Source organism: Peromyscus eremicus, chromosome 16_21 (assembly GCF_949786415.1).
Source record: "Peromyscus eremicus chromosome 16_21, PerEre_H2_v1, whole genome shotgun sequence".
In the NCBI taxonomy this organism is placed as follows: domain Eukaryota; kingdom Metazoa; phylum Chordata; class Mammalia; order Rodentia; family Cricetidae; genus Peromyscus; species Peromyscus eremicus.
Window position 1 is genome coordinate 11615478 of NC_081432.1, and position 21894 is coordinate 11637371.

The window sequence follows — 21894 nt, forward strand, 5'->3', positions numbered from 1 at the left end:
ACAGGAGTCAAACAAGAGTGGAGGACAGCCGGGCGGTGGTGGCACAGGCCTTTAATCCCAGTGCTTGGGAGGCAGAGGCAGGCGGATCTTTGCGAGTGCGAGGCCAGCCTGGTCTACAGAATGAGATCCAGGAAAGGCGCAAAGCTACACAGAGAAACCCTGTCTCGAAAAACAAAAACAAAACAACAACAACAACAAAAAAAAAGAGTGGAAGATAAATGTAGTAAGAACAGGGAAAGTAACATAATGACCACCGTGACCTTTGTCCTCTTCCTCTTCTTGGCAGGAGATTTTCTTCTAGGGAATCCCACCAGTCTGAAGGAAGTAATCCAGAGATACTAACATGGGAATTACCTACGCCAGAGCACCCTAAACAGCACTCAGAGGATAAGCCTCTCCCCAAAACCTGTGGTTGAGTTTCAACTCTTCAGTCCTCAATCTTAAAAACATAAGCAGATGTATGGGGGGGGGGGCAGCTCAGAACAAGTAAGGACCATACAAGGGGACAAAACGTTATTTAATGTCAGTATCCTCGGAGGTAGGAGAAGATGCCGCAAACATGAGACAAGATCCAGGGATGACGAAACGAGGACTTCCCGAACAAAGGAACGCCCATGAATTCAGAATACGGCAACAGAAGAGACAGAATGATGGCTGGGGAGATGGCTCTTTGGTAAAGTGCATGTTCTGTGAGCATGAGAACCTGAGTTCGGAGTCCGGGACCCACGTAAAGAGCTGGGTGTGCTGGAGAGGTAGGGACGGAGACGTGCAGATTCCTGAAGCTCACTGGCCAGAAAATCTAGCCTACTTGATGAGTTTCAGGTTCAGTGAGTGTCCTGGTTGGAATTTTGTCAATTGACACAAGCTAGAGTTATCTGGAAGGAGGAATCTTCATTGAGAAAATGCCTGCATCCAATTACCTGGAGGCAAGTCTGTGAGGGCATTCTCTTGATTAAGGATTCATGCGGGAGGACCCAGCCCACAGGAGACTACACAACCCCTGGGCAGGTGGTTCTGAGTTGTATGAGAAAGACTGAGCAAGCCATGGAGAGCAAGCCAGTAAGCAGCGTTCCTCCACCGTCTCTGCTTCAGTTCTTGTCTCCAGGTTCCTGCCCTCAGCTTGTGCCCTGACGCCCCTCCAGGATGGACTCTTACCGATAAGATGTAATGAACCCTTCCTCCCCCAGGGGCTTTTGGTCATGGTGCTTAGGGCGGTGATAGAAAAGTAACTAATGCAGAAGTTGGTACCGTGTTGTGGGATATTTGTACACTGTGTGAAGATGTATTGCTGTGATTGGTGTAATAAAGAGCTGAATGGCCAATAGCTAGGCAGGAGAGGATAGGCGGGACTTCTGGGGAAAGAGAGGAGGAATCCAGGTGCTCGAATTTCACCAGCAGACTCAGAGGAAGTCAGACATGCCATACTGAGGAGAGGTAACTGAGCCATGTGACAGAACATAGATTAAAAATATGGGTTAATTAAGTTATAAGAGCTAGTTGGAAAAAAGCCTGAGCTAAGGCCAAGCTTTCATAACTAATAATAAGTCTCTCTGTCATTATTTGGGGCTGGTGGCAGAAAAGAAAGTTGGATTACAGTACCAGGAGTGGGCTACTGATGTGACAAGTGCTGTTTTTATGTGGACGGCTTTCTGGAACATTGGACTAGAAAAGTAACTGAAAACTATAGGCAGAGCTTAATGGGCCATCCCAGTAGGAGCTTGGAAGGCTGGGCTGAGAGCAACATGGACTTGGAAGGCCTAGCTCGAGAGGTTTTTTGTTTTGTTTTCTTTTCTTTTCTTTTTTAGTTTTTCGAGACAGGGTTTCTTTGTGTAGCTTTCTGCCTTTCCTGGAACTCACTCTGTAACCCAGGCTAGCCTCTAACTCACAGAGATCTGCCTGGCTCTTCCTCCCAAGTGCTGGGATTAAAGGCATGCGCCACACCGCCCTGCACTCAGTGGTTTTTAGAGGAGAACAATATTAACAACTGAGCTGGGCTAGATAGTATACCTGTGATATTTTCACAAAGAATGTGGCTGTTCTCTGCCCTTCTAGGAACTTGGCTGAGGATTTTAAAAACTTTAAATTTTTTTTTTTTTTTTTTTTTTTTCGAGACAGGGTTTCTCTGTGTAGCTTTGCGCCTCTCCTGGAACTCACTTGGTAGCCCAGGCTGGCCTCGAACTCACAGAGATTCGCCTGGCTCTGCCTCCCGAGTGCTGGGATTAAAGGTGTGCGCCACCACCGCCCGGCAAAAACTTTAAAAATTTTAAAAGTAATGGACTCATTTCTTTGGTAGAGGAGATTTCAAGACAGCATAATATTGGCTCCATCATGTGGTTATTAGTACGCACTCTAGTGCAGGTCTACATTAAAAAAGAGAAGGTGGGGCAAAAAGAAATATAAAATGCACAGTTTGAAAAGTGAAAGGACAATGTAGAAAAGTAGAGGAAAAAGGAGAAAATTCTGGAGCTAGGCTGGAGACAGAGCCTAATGGAGTGTCAGGAAGTGAGGCTATGGAGCGGGCAGAGACAGGCTGAGTGAAAATTGTAAGAAGACATTTAGTCTAGGCTCATCAGCTCAAACGAAAACTCAACACAGCATCCCTCACACTGAAGCTCATGGCACCAAAGAACAACTCAGTAGTTTATCCCTTTATTTTGGAAAGAGATGGCGGTCATTTTCCACAACAGATCAGTTTTAATATCATCCCCTCTGTCTCCTGCCCTCACCAGAAAAAGTGCTCAGAAGGACCCGGATGGTACCCACTCAGTAACTTTCTCCCTGACCCGGATTTACAAGGAAAGCAGCCACAAAATGGCCGTTCCTCTCTCCCTTCTTTGTTTTCACATAAAGTTTACAAAACCTAACTTTTCTGTTCAGCTCATTGGAACACGTTCTCTCTTTTCTTCTGGAAAGAAGTGTAGCCTGATTCTAGGACAAAATTAATTAAAAACTCTAAAAGAGCTGCCGTGGTGGCGCACACCTTTAATTCCAGCACTGGGGAGTCAGAGGCAAGTGGATCTCTGTGAGTCTGGGGCCAGCCTGGTCTACGTAGAGAGTTTCAGAACAGCCAGGGCTACATAGAGAGACCCTGTCTCAAAAAACAAACAAACAAACAAACAAATAAACAAACAAAAATAACCCTCTAAGATTGTAATTTTTTTTTTGGCAAAGAATAAAAGAATGCAAGGAAACATAGAAAAAGACAAGAATATATAGTGAAGGCCTAAGCATGTAGAATAATGGATTGAAAAGAGTACATACAACGGAACACTCTCACAAAACTGTAGCAATATTAGCAAAGCCAAAAGTCCTACAACCTTCCAGAGAAAAGTAAGCAAACCAAAGACAATGACTGGCAGATAAATCTAAGCAACTTTGAGCCGGTCAAAAGCACTCAAAGAGGCTAGAGGTCAATAGAATATGGTATCCAAACTTCCGAAGAGAAAAAATTTCTAACCTAGAATTTGATATGTATACAAACTACTAGGCAAGTCGTAAAGACACAGATCTTCACACCCACAGGTATCAAGAGGCTTACCTCTCTCGAATGTGCTCCTGCTCGGGGAACCATTCTGCAGTGGAAGTCAAAAGCAGAGAAAGGACTGCTCCTTCAGAGTGAAGGAAGGCTCTCTCTGAGTGGCCAGCAGAGGGGGCAACTAATTCAGACCAAAGCAATCGGAAGCCTGTGGATTCTTTCTTAGATGGAATTGATAGACCACTTAACGTGTCTAAACAGGTTAAAGGGATTTAGAAACATAGAAAGTGTAAGACAGAACTTGTATGTAGAACACAACGCCAATTTTAGGGGGAAGCAAAGTGAGTCAGGGAAAAATGGCTTGGCAGAGCCTGAACGGGAATGCGACGGGGAAGGTGTACGTGTAGAGGGCGGTTGTGTGCTCTGGGGTAAAGGGCGCACAGATGATACAAAACTGAAAAATGAGGGGACTGGTGAGATGAGTCAGTGGACAAAGGAGCTTGCCTGACAACCTGAGCTCAACCTGCAGGTCCCCCATGCTGGAGGGAGAGAGCCCAGTCCTGCTGGCTGTCCTGTGACCTCCATGTGCTGCATACACGTGCATGCATGTGCGTGCCTGTATGTACACATCACAAAAAAGTGCCTGAAAAACTGAAAATTCAGGAACCCAAGGAAATTCCCCAGGAACCCACTGAGTGTTAAAAGCATTATCTCTGGGAGAACACTTAACTTTTATTTTTATTTTGATAACAGACCACGTTATCAAAAATAACATTTTATTTCTCTGTCTATTAAAACATAACAAATAACATGAGGAAAAGGTCCATAGTACCAAAAATGTATACAACAGAAGACTCAGTTTTGTATAAAGAGGGCAGCCAGAGGGCCCTGAGCTGCCATTAGGAGATGAAGGAGACTAGGAGGAAGGAATTCACAAAAACCAAGGAGAAGGCTGTGGATGGTGCTCAGTGAGCGTGTTCTGAGCCTCTTCATAGCCCAGGGTGTGATTCCCTGGGGCTAAAGAGAAAAGGCTAACAGTGTTGGCTGCTGGTGATTTCACCTGGATCCACGATGACAGATGGAGGGAGGGAGACAGCGGCTGCTTGGTTTCTAGTGTTGTTAAATACATTGTCTAGGCCAGCCATCCTGGCACAAGCTTGTAATCCCAGAACTCAGGAGGCAGAGGCAGACGAATCTCTGTGAGTTCGAGGCCAGCCTGGTCTACAGAATGAGTTCCAGCACAGTCAGGGCTACACAGAGAAGCCCTGTCTCAAAAAACAAAACAAAGCAAGCCCCCCACCTCCACCACCAAACAAACAAACAAAAACAAGAAAACCAACAGAAGCAGAGAGAAAGGAGATAAAAACAAAAACCAAAACCTGCAGGCAGCAGGTACTCTTGAGATAACACATAGAGGTTAAAGGTGGCCGAGAAAGAATCATGGTAGAGACTTACTCCATGCTTCCTGGAAGCAAATGATATTAACTCCACACATTGCAGCCACCTCAACAATATCCTCTATGCGTTTGTGGAGGGCAGAGACCTGGCGATTTGAAAAGCAAGGATTAGAATATATTCAGTCCTATATTGTTGAAACAACTTCAAAGAATTTACCCCTCTGCAGACAGAACATCCAAACTGCCACTCCCGGAAGTGGGCGGAAGGGTTAATGTTTATTATTTTCGTCAGACTAAAACCTGTAAGATAGATGGAGGGGAAACAGCTCCAGGCTCCCAAAAATAGGGACTAGGGCCCCTCCCCACCCTTCATCCTGCATATACCATCCCCCAACCCACCTCACCCTACCCCCCCTGTGATGGAGAAACTGCGTCTTTCTGATGGTGTTGCTGAACGGTGTGAATCAGTATGGCTGTACTTCCAGTATGCAGGGCAGGGGTGTGTCCATGCATGGGCACCTCCTCCACACACGCCCCTCCCATACCCTAGGCCAGCTGCTCTCTGAATCCAGGGCTATCCACTCTGTAGCATCCTGCCTTCAAGGTTTCAGCAGGCTTGCTCTACCACTTCCGCTATCCTGTAAGATCTGGCTCTCTGGCTGGTTGAAAACTTAAATTTCCTGGGACGTGCTCTTAGCCAGGAGTGTGCCACCACACACACACACACACACACACACACACACACACACACACACATCCATCTTCCAGAAGATGATGTCATCCTTATCCCACCTCATCCTCTACAAACTCTCTCAGCTCTGTGTGGGCACTCCAATGGCAGTACTGTTCCTACTGTGGTACTATCTTTCCTCTGCCTTTTGTCACTCAGAGGACCCTCAAGCTCCTTGGGGGGAAGGAAGAAAATATACTTGTCATTTGTGTCCTCAGCATAATGTCTGGTTCCCAGAAGATAATCAGACATGTTTGTTTAAAAAAAAAAAAAAAGGTGGGGGGTGGGGGCCGGCTGCAACCCTAAGACGCTCATTCTTTCCCCTGTCCTTAGTCTCCTCCCTGACTGGAGGCTGTGAGCTTGTCAGGCATGGGAACCTACATTTGCCCAGCGCCATCAACATGCAAAGTAGACTTCTAGGTACAGTGGGGCTCAGAATGTCCCTGTCCCCCCCCCCAATGCCTGACAATCTAGATGACAAGCTTGTTCACAAACAATAAATTCAAGGAGAAAGATAAATCTGAGAATCACATTGTGTGTGTGTGTGTGTGTGTGTGTGTGTGTGTGTGTGTGTGTGTGTGTTGGGGATCAAACCTATAGTCTCACATACACCAAGTGAATGCTCTGTCGCTGACTTATGCCCCTTACCCCTGTCATCTTTTCATAGAACTGAGAATGTAACTCGGTGCAATAGTGCTTGCCTAGCAGGCTGAGTCCCTGGGCTGTTCCTCCACTAACTACCACCACACACACACACACACACACACACACACACACACACACACACACACACACACGTGTCCTTTCAGCTCTCTTCCATATACATGCAAGTGTAGGACCAGTCTGACCTGGAATTCAAGTGACCCCAGGTTTCCTGCAGAATACTTAAGAATGATCAAGTGTGCTGAGGTTACTGCCATGGACAAAAGCCACCAAAGTTCCAGCAAAATCTTTTCTTTTAATACAGCTGTGAAAAAGCCATGTAAATAAACCACTTGCCCCTTGACATGGTACTTTAGAGAACTGTAAAATATTATCACATCGATTAACTATACCATCCTAAAGGAATGTCTACCATAGTCTCACAACCTGTGGGACTTTCGGTAAACAGATTTCTCTGCATAGTGAGCTCCTGGCTTTACGAGAAGCAGAAAAACACAGGTACGATACTGGTCAGTGCGTCCTGGCAGAGGTGGCCTTGGGCCAGGAAGCATCCTGGGGAGCGAGCTCCAGCTGTCAAAGGGGCACTTTCTCAGTTGGTGAATGAAATTTCAGGTCAGGAGTGGTACAAGTGACTGAAGGGTGGGTAGAAAGATGAGCAAGGAGTAAGAGGAGGAAAGGAAGAGCTAGAAGAGCTGGGGACAAGACTGAAGGAAGGAGAGGGACAGAGAAGCAACTCAGACCCCCAGGACAGCCAGCCAGGCTGGGCAAGCCAGAGCCCCGTTGATACGTGTACTGTGACCACACCTGTTCTGCCACAGGAGCAGATGTGGGGAGCGGGATTCTGTTCTGCACGAGCCCCACCCGCACGATCTGGGGGCATCTCTGCTGCTCCGCAGCTGCTCCAAAGGCGTAGCCCTTCAGTTCAAAGTTTCTTTCTGAGGCCGTTTCTAAAGCTTTTCTGGGCAGATCGAGATTCCTGAAAAGGCAGGAGAGAAGAGAAAGAAGATTTTGAAGAGTCTGATATACTTATACCTCAACCCTCCTCCCCGGTTGGGGAAGGGGGATCAGATGTAGAGGGTGGGCTTAGCATGTGTGAAGCCCCGAGTCAGACCCAACACTGATAATAATCCCCCCACCTCTCTGTAGCTGTTTATCGGATAAAGAGCTGTGGAGTATCTCTTTTGGAAAGACTCCGGTACAGGGACCTGTAGAGCGGTCAGACTGGGATATGAACAGACACCACACTGACCGAGAACTGGGCGAACTGGGAGACTCTAGCACAGAGGAAGCCTGCCTAGGTCTGGCATAGGGAGGAAGTGTTATCTATCAACAGGCTGGTGTTTGGAATGACAGAGGATCAGGACGGACTACAGTCCCAGCGGCCAGCACAGATAGGAAGGAATTGGCTCCAAAAAAATGTGTTTGAACCAGGATCAGAGGGTTTGGGCCAGCTGTGCTACCAGAGAGAGGGTAGGGGGCTCAGGAGACCAGCTGGATAGGGGCCAGGAACTGCTAAAAAAAAAAAAAAAAAAAGAGGCCCTGCACTCATTTGCCCCTCAGGAAACAGAGTTTCAGGAAGTCAGCCCAGAGCCTTGTTCTCTGATAACTCCTTCAGCCAGTTCCAGGCCTAGTGCTGGGTGGGTGCTGGGTGGGTACTGGATGGATGCTGGATGGGTGCTGTATGGGTGGTGGGTGGGTGGTGGGTGGGTACTGGATGGGTGCTGGATGGGTGGTGGGTGGGTGGTGGGTGGGTACTGGATGGGTGCTGGATGGGTGCTGGGTGGGTGCATTTGATAGGGTGCAGGTGTGAATGCTTACCCACATTTGTGTTCATCACTAGCTGCTAGAGGATTATTTACCTTCTACCACAGAGACAACGGGTCAGGCAGCAAACACCCCCTGATGCCTGTTGCATGCCCAGGCCTGGGGTAAAACCCCAGGGGCACAGTTCATGGCCCAGGGCCAGGAAGGGCTTGCCATCTAAAGGCAAAATGATTATGAAATAGCAAGAACACATCAAAAAATAACCTGACAGGCATTACCTAATAATACTATTTCTCTCCTACCTGAAGTCACTCTCTTAAAGACATTTCTTTCAAAATCACAGCCCTGTCAGCCCGAGCCCCCTGTCTCCACCCCCTGCCAGGAGCTTTCCCTGACAGCTCTGAGTTGGGTTCCGCCCCTGACAATCAGCCTGCTTTTCAAACAGTCAAGGCTCCTTTCCTCTGGCACGTTAGAAATAGCTGTGGTGCCCACACCTGGCCTCCCTCCCCTCACTGTGACTGCCTCAGGGAGTCCTCCCACCCTTGGGGGGAGGGGCCCCTCTTGTGGGTCTCGGTCCCTGGGAAACCTTCCCTGGTGAAAACGGTCCCACAGCTTCCCGGGAGCTACCCACCGAGGACATGTGGACACCCACACCACGGGAGGAAAAGGAGGAAGGCTCTGTGTGTTGGTTTCCCAAAGGCTGTCCTTCCAGAGCGTCCTGTGGTCTCAGTCCAGGAAGGTGGCAGGTGCAGGGAGCCTGGCTCGATGGTGGACATCTCTCTCTACCACACCCCAGAGCTCCCTGTCTTCTGAACACCACCATCTTTCTTTGCTAATCTCCCTTCCTTCCTTCCTGAATTCCATCTGAGTCCACTGCTGCCCCCACCTCTGCCTTCCATGAGACTGTGCACTCGATCCTTCCCAGGTACACTTGATCATTCCCGGCTCCCTCCCTGCAGACACTCATTCCCTTGGGCCTGAGGGGAGGGAGTCAGGTTGCTTCTTACTGCTGGTCAGCTGCCTTTTGGCTTTGGGGTTCTGCAATTTCTTGGTGACCCCATCTATTTTTGTGGTTACCACCTGGAAGATCTCTCTGCCATCCTGCTGTTCAAAGCTGGAAATCCTCCCTCCCTCCCTCCCCTGCTTGCATTCAAGAGTTCCAAATCTACACTTGAGGCAAGGGTTGGATTTGGAGGAGTCTGCGGGACACCGCACGGCCACCATGAACGGACTGAACATGTGCCCCCACCATCCTTTGAAATCCTAACCTCTAAGAGGCTCTAGGATATGACTAGGAGGTGAGAAGATCCCCTACAAATAGCATTAACACTTCTATTAAAGCCCACGACAGTGTGGCCTACCTCTTGACCACACATCCACAGAACGAGAAGTCACCATTTATAAATCCAGAAACGGGCCCTCCCCAGACTCGAAACCTACCAATGAATCTCTAGTGCCGCGAGGCAATGTATTTCTCTGAAAAAGCCACCCAGTGGATCATGTTGAAGCTCAGAAAAACCATGATGGGCACTGATCAGCCATAGTCCGCAAAGGAATGGGACCCAGAAAATGAGTCTCCAGTTTATTCAGGTGCCTTGTCCCTGCATACAGCTGTCTGTCCCTGTAGTTCAGTGGTTCTCAACTTTCCTGACGCTGCGACCCTTTAATACAGTTCTCCATGTTGTGGTGACCCCCAAACATAAAATCACTTCATTGCTACTTCATAACTGTGATTTTGCTACTGTTATGAATTGTAATGTAAATATCTGATAGGTGACCCTGAAGGGGTCGTGACCCACAGGTTGAGAACCACTTCTGAACTTGCTTTCTTCTGCCTCTCTTGCTGTGAAGAATTTCAACTCTCCTTACCCCACTTCAAGGAGGAAGGCTTATTACTTCTCATCCTGGCTCTAAGACACACACCTGGGTCCCTCCCTCCTTGCCAGGGTGGAGGCAGACCTGGCTTGGGGGCCCTAGGCTTCTGCTTTCTCAGCAACCTCACACTTCGGGAACTTCACCTCTCTTCCTGCAGTGGCCCTTTGCCTTTAGCTCTTTAGATGATTAAAGCCGAGCTTTGTAACAGAGGAAACACGACTGTGAAGGGGAAATCACATCACAGCGTAGGGGGAAGAAAAGGAAAAATAAGTCTTCTCCAAGCTTTAGCTCCAGACCTCAAAGGGAGCCTTCCTAAGGTTTTGTGCGTCCTCCCAAGGAGGCACAGAACGGCAAATGGAAAGGCAGCATCCTGCACTCTCCGCTCTTCATCTGGCCTGTGTCGCTGGGGAGCTTAGAGGCATGTGGGCATGACGACTTTTCTATCAGCGAGGGACTGCATAGATGACTCCAGTCCCCTATGATTCTAGTGGAGTCCCTTCACCTTATGACATCCTAAGTTGTCAGGACATTACTGTGTTTGTAGTGATCCTGATATAAGCCCACACAGTATAGCCAGCCACATACAAGTCCAACATAACATACACAATTATGTACAGAACAGAACACTTGATCATAATAGCCAGTAACTGTGTTACTGGCTTCTGTAAATGCTTCATTTTTAAATTAGAATGGACCACAATGTCTAATATAAAGCAGGACACTGAATTGTACCAACAGCAGCATAATATCTCATGTTCATGATCCCTCTTGATGGCATCTGTGTCTACGTTAAAGGGTTACAGTTTAGGTCAGTGGTCCCTACTTATGCTGCTGGCTGCCTTTTGTCAGCTTGATGCAAAAATCTAGATATATCTAGGAAGAGGAAATCTCTAGTGATGGAGTGCCTCCATCAGGTTGGCCTGTAGGCAAATCTGTGAGATAATTTCTTGATGAATGGTTGATGTGGGAGGGCCCAGCTCACTGTGGGTGGTGCCGCTCTTAGGCAGGTGGTCCTGGAGTCTATAAGAAAGCAGGCTGAGTAAGCTGTGAGGAGCAAGCCAATAAGCAGCACCCCTCCATGGCTCTGCTTCAGCTCCTGCCTCCAGGTTCCTGCCTTGAGTTCCCTTCAGGATGGACTGTGATCTGTAAGCTGAAGTTAACCCTTTCCTCCCTGAGTTGTTTTGGGTCATTATTTTTATCACAGCAAAAGAAAGAAAACTAGGCCATCTAGCATGTGGCAAGCCTCCTGAATTCCATTCCTAGCTCCACAAAAGAAAAATCTTAAGAAGAGGAGGGAAGAGGAGAGAAGGGGAGGGAAGGAAGGGATAGAGGAAGGGAGGAAGGAAGGGATAGAGGAAGGGAGGAAGGAAGAAGTACCATGACAAAGGATGAGTTTACAGCATTTAGGTTGGTGTAAGTACCCTTTGTCAAGTTGACACAACCACAAAGTCACCTAAGGATGACCACACTCCTGTTGCTAAACAACATATGATACACAGCTCGAACATTCTTCCCAGTATGCACAGACCCGTCACATTCGCCATTCGTGGTGACTGGGTCTCTCCCATTTAAAGAACAGGAAAAGGTGAGTATGTGAAACATACACACCCACTCGCCCCTCATCAGGGAGCCTCCACACATACCCTCATCTCGGTCCTTTATCTCTGTCACCCTCTTTAGCCCCATTCTCTGGCTCCCATTTAACATCTTAGGAACCACCCCGCCTTTTCATCCCTTGAGTCACAGCTAACAGACGTCTCTGTGCCATCTGAAGCTGGAGTCCAACCACCTGCTCAGCCTTACCCAACACTCTCTGCTTCCTCTGACCTCTTTGACATGTGGTATTCCTCCCAGGCTTTCTTTCCATGGTGTGCTTGCTGTTTCTCCCTCTGGAAAGACCATCGGAGCACAGTTCCCAAGCTCTCAGAGATCCCTGCGAGACCCTCAGCCACACAGCAGACAACCACTGACATTTCCACCTGAGACCTCATGCATACCTACAGGAGACTGAATGTGTCCATATCTTCTTGTCATTTGTTTTTAGTAAATCATGTTTTTCTATGACATACATTATTGAACACATACTTGACTTTTAAAATTAACAGTCGCAAATGAAGAACCTGGTATATTTTTCTAATCAAAGTGATCAAGCAGTTGAATCTTAAAGCCCCAATAACGCTGCATGCACCCTACCATTTCCACTGAGTATGATCTCCTGTTTTGATGACTTCTGCTGGACAGTGAGTTTGTTTTCTCCAATAGTTTCCTTTCATCAAGTAGTCATGACAGATGGTTTACTGCTTCCAGGGAATTCTACCAGGTGACGTTGTTGGCAGTCTTTTGGTGACGTCCCTATCATGGCTGACTAAAGAGTTCCGCTTTGGCTGCCAAGGCTCCATTCTGCTCAATATGATATTCCTGAAACCTCGTGGATGTCCTTCACATCATTCCTTAATATTTCTATAAGCAGCGTTCTGAACATCCAGGTTTTACTTCTCCTGTGAAGTCTTTAATACAGTCAAGAAAGTGGGTTTCCGAACGTTTAAGTTCCCAGGAATGCCTTAAAGCGTCTGGTCAGATTTTGGTGTCCATGTGGCCACATTCAGCACTTGCCCAGCATGCAGGAGACTCTGAATTTGGGTCTCAGCAACACCAGCAAGAAAAATAAAGAAAAAGAACACCCCACCAAAGGCAGGAACCCGTGTATCACTTAACAGTCCCTCTAATGTCCTAGGCAAAAATAAGTGAGCAACGAATGTTGAAGGGATTGATTAATGGATCCTTCTTGGTTCTGCTCTCTGGGGATCTCTCATCTGTCTGGTGTGGGCAACGCTCACTCATGCAGCTCTTTCATGGCAAATATTTAATAAGCATTGTCAATGTGTTGGGCACAGCAAGTATTCTGGAGAGAGGATGATTTGGGGAAGGAGCCGTGTACAAACTGGCCTCTGAAGAAGGAACAAGAGTTTAAGCAGGAGGAGCTTTTGAGTATTTTAAAGATAGAATAATTTTCTATCTTCAGTTGAAATTTCTGCTCATAGCCAAACCTCACTTGAGCATAAGAATTAAGCATGCATGGTCACACCTTAAGAGATAACACATGGAAAGGTTGTCAGGGAAACAGAACCCAAGAAAAGAATGGAAAAACAAGAGCAGGCCCGTGTTCAGTTACTGGGAGCCAAGCCCCAGGGTCAGGGTCTGGCAGTCACAGGTAAGCACTGGTTAGCATTTTAGCCTCCATTACTATTTTTCCCTACTCTGAGGTTCTCCAAATGCTAATACAATACCTCTCACATAGTAGTCTTTGACCTGGCCTCCCCACTCCCCAGGATGTGTACCAGTCACTTCTGTGGGAAACATTTCTTTCTTTATAATGCCCCTCAATTTTACCTCTGATGCCAATGGTATCAATTCCACGATAACATGCTCACTTTACCCTTAAAGCAAAGCAATTACCATGCCAAGAAGCCAGGCCAGAATACCCCTTGTTTCGTTTAAGAAAACCTTCTTTGGGAGTTTCAGTTCTAACACTTCTCACGTGACTAATTTGCTGCTGTTGCTGTGTGGTTTTATATGGGGCTGTGAAAACCCAGGCCTCTGGCATGCCGGGCAGGCCACTGAGCTATCACATCACTCACCCATATGACTGACTGGTCTCGAAAATACAGTAGAAAGTAGAGCATTTTGGGGTCATCTAACCCCTCATGGCTTACGGAGAGTTGGTTCCCCCCCCCCAAAAAAAAATGCCAATGAAGCTGTTCTACCATCCACTTGCTGTGGTAGATTTAGTGGATGAGCCCCCCCCCCCCAAGAACCCTAAGGTTGCCAGGAACTACAGATTTCATCAGTTCTCTTTGGCTGGTCAAGGTCCTAAGACAAGGTCATTGGCACATGGAGAGGTCCTGGAGCAAACAGGCTGGATTGATTGATCAGGCCACTGGAGGCAAGGAAGCGGAAAGAGATGTTAGCAAGGTCAGAGTCTACAGTTTATTGTAACAGCTGAGAAAACACCTTCCAGGGTTTAAACAGGGGACAAGGACGCAGTCCATTTAAAGACAACTTTCTGGTTGCTCCAGAAAAATAGATCGAAAAGAAAGTCCAAAATGGGATCTTTCCCCCAGCTCTGTTATACCAGATGCTCAACGGTACCACTCTAAAATAAAATAAAAGTCTGGCGATCCACTGCCAGCTTGCCCACCGTGTGAAAAGTTGTGCTGCCAGTTCTCTTGACAGTTGGGAAGCTTCTTAGCTGGTTTGATTCAGTAGGCCCCCACCTCCAGGATGCTAGGTCACAGCAGGAAGGAGAGATCAAGGGACCCTAGTTGGAGGCCTTGGACAGACCTCCAGGGAGGAAGCTGGGATCTGGGTCAAAGCCAGTAAACTTAACGGAGAGAGCTTGAAGAGACAAATTCCCTTTCTTTCCCATTTTGTCCCACATAAGGTGTGTGTCACCTGGTAGTGGGGGAGGGGGCGGTAAAGCAGTTTGTAAGGGGTCACCCCCTAAAGGCTCCCGTCAAGTTCGATCTACGGCCTATGCAAGATTCTTTATCACTGCCCCCACAGCACCATTCTCAGCCCAGAAGCCCTCCCCGTTGCTCCCCAAGTCCACACATGGTGGTTACAATCCCTGCCCCCTCCCCAGACTCAGCCGCTGCATCCCTGACCTCGTCTGCTTGCCGTAGAGAACTCGCTTCACCTCGCCCAAATCATCAGGCGGCAGATGCTTTTCCAGACACTGCTCCAGGGACTGCCACTCGGGTCCCGCCATGGCCAGAGGCTGCAGGTTCTCGTGTCTCACAGGAATGTTCTGCCTCTTGGCCTCAGGATTGGGAGGAGAAGCCGGTGGAAGCCTGGCAGCTCTCCAACCGCATGGTATTGGACTCAACTCGGGGGAGGGTCCATGAGCAGACGACACTCTCCTCATGCCTCTGTTGACGGCAGCCAATCCGTGCTCAGGACCTTCGTAGTGAAACCGCCCCATTGGCTCTCCATCAAGGGCCAGACTTGCCTTCTGGACCAGTGTAGGTCACAGCTGGAGGCTTTCCCTGGCAGCTTGCCCTAGCCGGGGTGTCCCATCTGTCCTCTTCCTTCCTTCTCTCTTGCTCGCCCTCACCCCTCGAACTCTCCCTTCTCCCGGCCTCAGGTATAGCTAGAGATCTCTGATAGGCGGTGAGCGGGAGGGCCTGGGCTGAGGTCATTTGACCTGGGTCTTGGTCCGCAGAACAGGTGGGCAAGAAGCAATACCTTGGTGTCTGAGTATTTCTGGGGCCAGTCCAGAGTCCTGGCGCTATAACCACGCCGGACCTCAGGCTTCCTTTGAGCCACAGGTCCGGCGAGTCTGGTATCCCAGGCACTTCCCTGCAGTCAATACTGCAGGATCCCGGATCCCAATGGGGGGACTCTCCCTCTGTACTCCCGTGCCGCTTCAGGATCTCTGCCTTCTGCGGTACACGCGCAGACGTGGGCGTTTGCCGGCTGCGTTAGACTCTTCTCCGAGGCGGTAGTGGTAAAAGCCCCTCTTGCTGTTCCCTGTAACCCACAGACGCACCACACTTGGGAGCCGGAGAAGAGTTCGCTTACAAACCTGTGACTTACGAAAGCAAGCGTAGCCAGGTTTGCTCCCGAGGCAAAGGTGGAGGAAGCAGTCCCAAGACCCTAATTTAGTTCTGTGGCCTGGGGAGTCATCCTGTTACACCGGGTCATCTGTCGCTTTATCTGTGAAACTGCAGTCCTGTGACTACTTTACCGCCTTGCTGGAGTTTAGTTCAGTGGTAGAGCACTCCTTGCTACAGGCCCTGGCGTGAGAGGGTGGGCTTAAGATATATATATGTGTGTGTGTGTATATGTATATATACATATATATACACATATATATGTATATATATATGTATATATACACACATTTTATCACTGCTTTGATGTTTTCTGACAGTTTCTAGTGTCTTCCTTTTCCAGAAACGGAGAGCTCTGTGTGTGTGAGACTTCACAAAGCATATAACGACAGGCGAAGGTTACCTTTTCTCTGTGATTTGAAGTAGAGATAAAGACAGCTGTCCCTCCATACGGAGGTCCCACAGCTGCATATTCAACCAACTTTGATCAAAAATCTCCAAGGTGTGCCCATTTTGAAAGATGTTTTTCTTTGCATTATTCCCTAACTAGTACAATGTGTCAGTTGCTTAGATAGCATTTACATTGGGTTAGTGTTAGTCTTCGGTAGGGTTGTGATGAAACACCATGACCAAAAGCAACTTGGGGAGGAAAGGGTTTATTTCTGCTCATAGTTCCATATAACAGCCCATTATCCAAAGCAGTGAGGGCAGGAACTCAAACAGGGCAGGAACCTGGAGGCAGGAGCTGATGCAGAGGCCATGGAGGAGTGCTGCTTACTGGCTTGCTCTTATGGCTTGCTCAGCCTGCTTTCTTATAGAACCCAGGACCACCAGCCCAGGAATGGCACCACCCACAGTGGGCTCTCTCTCAAAAGTACATGGTCGCTCACAACAAAGAACTGGGCTTAGCATCCCTCAAGGTCAGTAGCCATCTGTATCTTCAGGACCAGTGTTTAATGAATTGTCTTCCAGCCTCGCTTGCAACGCTAAACTCTGTCTTGTTAAAGAGAAACCCCTGTCTAGAGCAAGGACAGGAAATGAGCCGGCCCTGGATGCTCCTTACTTCCCACTTGAGGACCTGACATTTGATCAGCTTGCTTCATTTTGGAGTTCACTGCCTTACTCACCTGAAAGCAACATCTTGTTAGTGACTGGTTAGAAGTCTTTGTGTTTAGGAGAGTGGAGAAACTTCATCTAGTGCCATAGGTGATGGTATCGTGGTGCATCGGACTTGTAGGTGATGACAAAAACCATAGCTGCCATAGGAAAGGGACTGACTGTATCAGGGAGGGGAGGGAGGCTTGTCTTTAGTCAGGAAAGACTTTGGAGGGGAGGAGGGGCAGGTGTTGTCCAGAACACTCTACCTCTTACCTGCACCTTCCATCGCCTTTAGACATTTTTTTTTTTTTTTTTTTTTTTGTAAGTGTAGTTTGTAGGGAACGGGTAGGGCTGGAGATGAGTTGCCAAGGCCAATCAGTTCTGTCCAGTGGAACTGCAATGGTTTATTGCACTGAGTAGTTTTGCATTCACCTGTAAATTACTTTGTCTGGTTTTAACACCCTACCATTCCTCTTGTTAATGAGTCGAATAACATGCTAAAGACAAACTACTCAAGACCATTCTATGTGACAGGTGTGGTCATTACATATTTTGTTATCTCTAGAGCAGTGATCCTCAACCTTCCTAATGCGATGACCCACAGGTTGAGAACCACTGCTTTAGTGGTATGGGAAATCTCCCAGTACCCCACAGGACTCACCCTTAGGGTACCTGACTGCTAACTGGGATGGGTTTAAACACAAATTCTTTCAAAAAGGAATGAATCCTGAAAGAAATTAAAACATGACAGGAAAACTTTAGAAAGGTCAAAGGAGGCTTTCCCAAGTTGGATAGGCATAGAAAATATTCCTTACCCTACTTATTGAAGGTTGCCTCTGATTAGAAAACAGATTAAAGCCGGGTGAAGTGGTGGTGGCCCAGGTCTGTAACCCCAGCAGTGGGAGACTGAGATGAGGTGATTGATATTTGGGGGTTAGCCTGGGTTACATAGAGATACCCTATCTCAAAAATATAAACAGAGAGAGAGAGAGAGAGAGAGAGAGAGAGAGAGAGAGAGAGAGAGAGAGAGATTAGCAAGAATAATCAAATAGACGTTCTTCTTGTTGGTTTGTTTTTATTTTACACCTATGGGTACTTTGCTGGCATGTATGGCCACACCTCACGTACATGCAGTGCCTGAAGAGGCCATCAGATCCCCTGGAACTGGAGTTATAGGCAGTTGTAAGCTGCCAAGTGGGTGCTGGGAATTGAACTCTGATCCTCTGCAAGAGCAGTCCGTGCTCTTAACCATTGAGCCATCTCTCTTGCCCCTGTTGAGTACTTCTTAAAATCAGGAACTTAAGTTTGTAACAACAAGGTTCTCCTTCCCGTGTTTGCTGTCACCAGGCCTTTACACCCTTCTCAACAGTCTTTGGGCTAATTCTTGCTTCTTTGAGATTTAGGTTTCCTTGTGGTAACCAGGATTCAGAAATGCAAATGTGGGCCTAAGGATTGCATATGTTATGGCGAAAACGACTAGACTGATAATTCAAAGAAAGAAAAACGATTTGAAAAACTAGCAAATTTTCCGATAAAATCTGAAAATTATGCCTGGCAGTGGTCACACAGGCCTTTAATCCCAGCAATGGGGAAGCAGAAGCAGGTGAATCTCTGTGAGTTTGAGGCCAGTCTAGTCTACAAAGTGAGTTCTGGGAAGCCAGGGTTATAGCCAGAAACCCTGTCTCTAAAAAGCAAACAAACAATTCTGAAAATTATTTTATGTGTATGTGTTACATGTTAAGTCAACATATATGCTCATATTTATAAGTCATTAATGTGGCTATCAAAATTGTCTGAGAAATGAGTGAGAGCTCTTGAATTAAAAAAAAAGACATGAGCCAAAATACTTTGCAAGGTTTAAATGACTCAGAAAAAATATTAAGTAGAAATGACTTGTTTATATTGTTTTTTTGTTTACTTTTAGAGGTAATCTTACTGGAATTGGTTTGGAACTTGTTATGAAGGCCAGGTTGGCTTCAAACTGGCAATCTTCCTGCCTCAGCCTCATTAGTGCTGTTATGGTTAAGTCTGTTGCAGGATGCCTGGAATTATATTAGTTTAGTAAAACGCTGTAGAAGGCACAGAGGTCCTTGGGCTCACAGAAAAGCACTAGGGAAACCAAGAATGTGAAACACCCGGGGTTGTCTCCTCGAAGAGAAAGATGCATAACCTGTTTTCTGCCCAGAAGGCTGGGAGCAGAGGTAGTTAATAGCCTAGTGACTCTGTGCTTAGGTGTATGACTGAGACCATACCAGATCCTCCCCCTAGTGACCTCTGTGCTTAGGTGTATGACTGAGACCATACCAGATCCTCCCCAGGCCCTGAGCATGAGCTTGTTTTTCTCAGTCAATTCACAGAGCCTATCTTTATGGAAGATGTCACATGTACTCAATCCATAGAACCCATCTTTATGCAAAATGTCACATATACTTTACAAAGAGTTTCAGTGTAGTCATGACTTAAGCTTTATTGTGCACATGGGATTGAGTTAATTATACCAGGAAACTCCCCACCCCCAAACTGTGCTGTACTTAAACATACCTAAAATAAACAGCTCAGAGTCAGACTCTCTTTGAACCAACACCTTGTTGAACCAAACTCCCTTCTTATCTCACATCGATCTTTGCTCTGCTGGCCATGGTGGTCACAGACACACCCCACAAAAAGCAGCTGTGTTTCTTGATGAAAAAAATACTCATGTCCTTTATAGACTTCTTGCTTAAATACTGTTCAACATCCACATGCAAAAAAAAAAAAAAAAAAAAAAAAAACCAAAAGCTATTCCCCCAAATAAATAAGAAAATACTTATAAATAAGTTTAGCCAAGGAGGCAAAATACTTCTTCATTGAAAACTTTAAAGCATTGAAGAAAGAAACTGAAGAAGGTGCTGGAAGATAGAACCCCTTCCTTGTGCATAGATTGACAGAATCGATATTTTGAAATAGCTGCGTCACTGGAAGTGATCCACAGATTCAGCACAGTCTTTCTCTCCATCAAAATTCCAACGACAGAGCCAGTGAAGTGGCTCAGTGGTAAAGGCACTTGCCATCAAACCCAGCTTCTATTCCAGAACCCACACCGTGGAAGGTGAGAACCAACGTCCACAAATTGTCTTCTGATGACTTATTAATACGTTTATTACTTGTTCTTATTTATTTGTGTGTGCTTATACATATGAGCACATACATGCATGCCACAGCATATGTGTGGAGGTCAGGTGGAGAATGACAGAGCTGAAAGCTGACACCCTTGTCTGGCTTTCTCTGCACACTCACAGGTATCATGCATGTGCACACAAATACTATTCAGTCACATACAAATTCCAATGACATTTTTTACAGAACTATAGAGAAACAAAAACAACAGTTGAAAAATTCATGTGGAAGCACAAAAAGATACTAAAGCAATCCTAAGAAGAAAAAGCATTCATTACTGTTGGAATCAACACCTGACCTCAAATTATACTATAGAGTCATAGTGATTCAAAACTGAGTGGTACTAACACAAAAACAGGCATATTGGCCCATGGAGTAGAACAGAAGACCCAGAAATAAATTCACACAGCTGTAGCTATCTAAAATTTACAAAGGTGTCAAAAATATACATTGGAGGAAGATAGCCTCTTCAAGTAATGGTGCTGGGAAAACTGAATGTTCATATGTACAAGAGTAAAAAAAAATTCCCTCTCACCCTACACAAAAATCAACTCAAAATGGATCAAAACTTTATTGTAATGCCAGAACTCTTCTTGAAAGTTCTAGAAGAAAACACAGGCAACATAAGTATAATGGAGAACTTTCTGAAAAGAAACTCCACCACCACAGGAAGCAATCCCAAGAAAAGAATCATCAGAGGATGAAGCAACCCACAGAATGGGAGGAAAATGTTGCCAATCATATACCACACAGGGACTTACTATCTAGCAGGTATAAAGAAGTGCAGAAATTAAACAACAAAACCAAAGCATTCATTCAATAAATGGGCAAATAAAATATAGGCAGTTTTTAAAAGAAGGAATACAAATGGTGATTAATATTGAAAAAGGTGTTCTGTATGCTCAGTTATCAGGAAAACGCAAATTAAAGCTGCTTTGAGATTCTATCTAACCCTGGGAAGAATGGCCATCACCCGGGGTCCCCCTAGCCCTTACATCCCTGTCTCTCCAGACTTATTCTTTGCCCTGCTGCTTTCAGGAGCCCCTCCCCTCTCCACTCCCTGGGGACACCCTGTTGGTGCTAACTCAGTCCGTCTAGCTCTTTCCCCTAAACCCTCTCAGGCATTCCTCCTTGACTATCTCCATTCCTTTCTGCCACCCACCTACCCACAGAAGTACCCTCTGTCAGGGCCACCACAGCCACCACACTTGCTTAGAATCCAGACACAGCAACAGCAACCAAAGAGTAGAACATCCACTCAACAAAGACAAGACCAGATACAGACACCAAGAAAGACCTCAAACATCATGACTACAAATACCTAGATCCCAAGGCAAAAACTGCAGACATGACCAGCCAAGATAATATCTATGCCTCCAACAGATAGATGTCAGTCAGCCTATTGCAGAAGGCCCTGAGAAATGCAATATAACTGAAGCAGAAAACAAGGACTTCAAAATAGCAATTGTGAACATGTTCAAGGACCTGAAAGGGGCTATGAGTAAACCCTTAGTAAAATCTGTGAAAACACACACAATTGAGTAAAATAATGAAAATAATTCAGAACATGAAAGCGAAATTTGACAAATAGAATCACTAAAGAAAACACAAACTGAAATAAAACTGGAAATGGAAAGTTTAGGATGTCGAACAAAACCTCAGAGGTAAGCTCCACCAACAGAGTACAAGACACAAAAGAGAGAACCTCGGGTGTTGAAGACGAGTATTAGAAATGGACACCACAGCCAAAGAAAATGTCAAATCTAAAAAACTCCAGGCACAAAACATCTGGGAAATCTAGGACACTGTGAAAAGACCAAATATGTGGATAATAGGCATAGAGAAAAAAGAAGAAACCTAGGTCAAAGGCACAGAAAATATTTTTAACAACACCATAGGAAAAAAATATGCCAACCAATAGGAGTTGCCTATCACTGTACAGGAAGCATACAGAATACCAAACAGGACTAGAAAAGAAATTCCCCATGACACATCATAATCAAAATACTAAATGTGCAGAAGAAAGAACATTAAAAGCTGCAAGGGAAAAGCAAACAAAACAATTCACACCTAACTCCTCAATGGAGACTCTAAGCCAAAAAGGTTAGGACAAATGTTCAACAA

The 21894-nt window shown here is 46.3% G+C and overlaps 1 protein-coding gene across 1 annotated transcript in view; it reads right to left on the reverse strand.

Annotated features, from left to right (window-relative positions):
• Window positions 1–14688, reverse strand: part of Upb1 (beta-ureidopropionase 1) — a 33035-nt gene extending 18347 nt beyond the window's left edge. The window contains exons 1-3 of the mRNA XM_059282053.1: window positions 14569–14688; window positions 7070–7241; window positions 4931–5018 (exon numbers count right to left, since the gene is read on the reverse strand). Coding sequence (XP_059138036.1) covers window positions 4931–5018; window positions 7070–7241; window positions 14569–14672 — 364 coding nt within the window. The 5' untranslated portion in view covers window positions 14673–14688. The remainder of the gene's footprint in view (window positions 1–4930; window positions 5019–7069; window positions 7242–14568) is intronic.
• Window positions 14689–21894: the final 7206 nt, after the last annotated feature.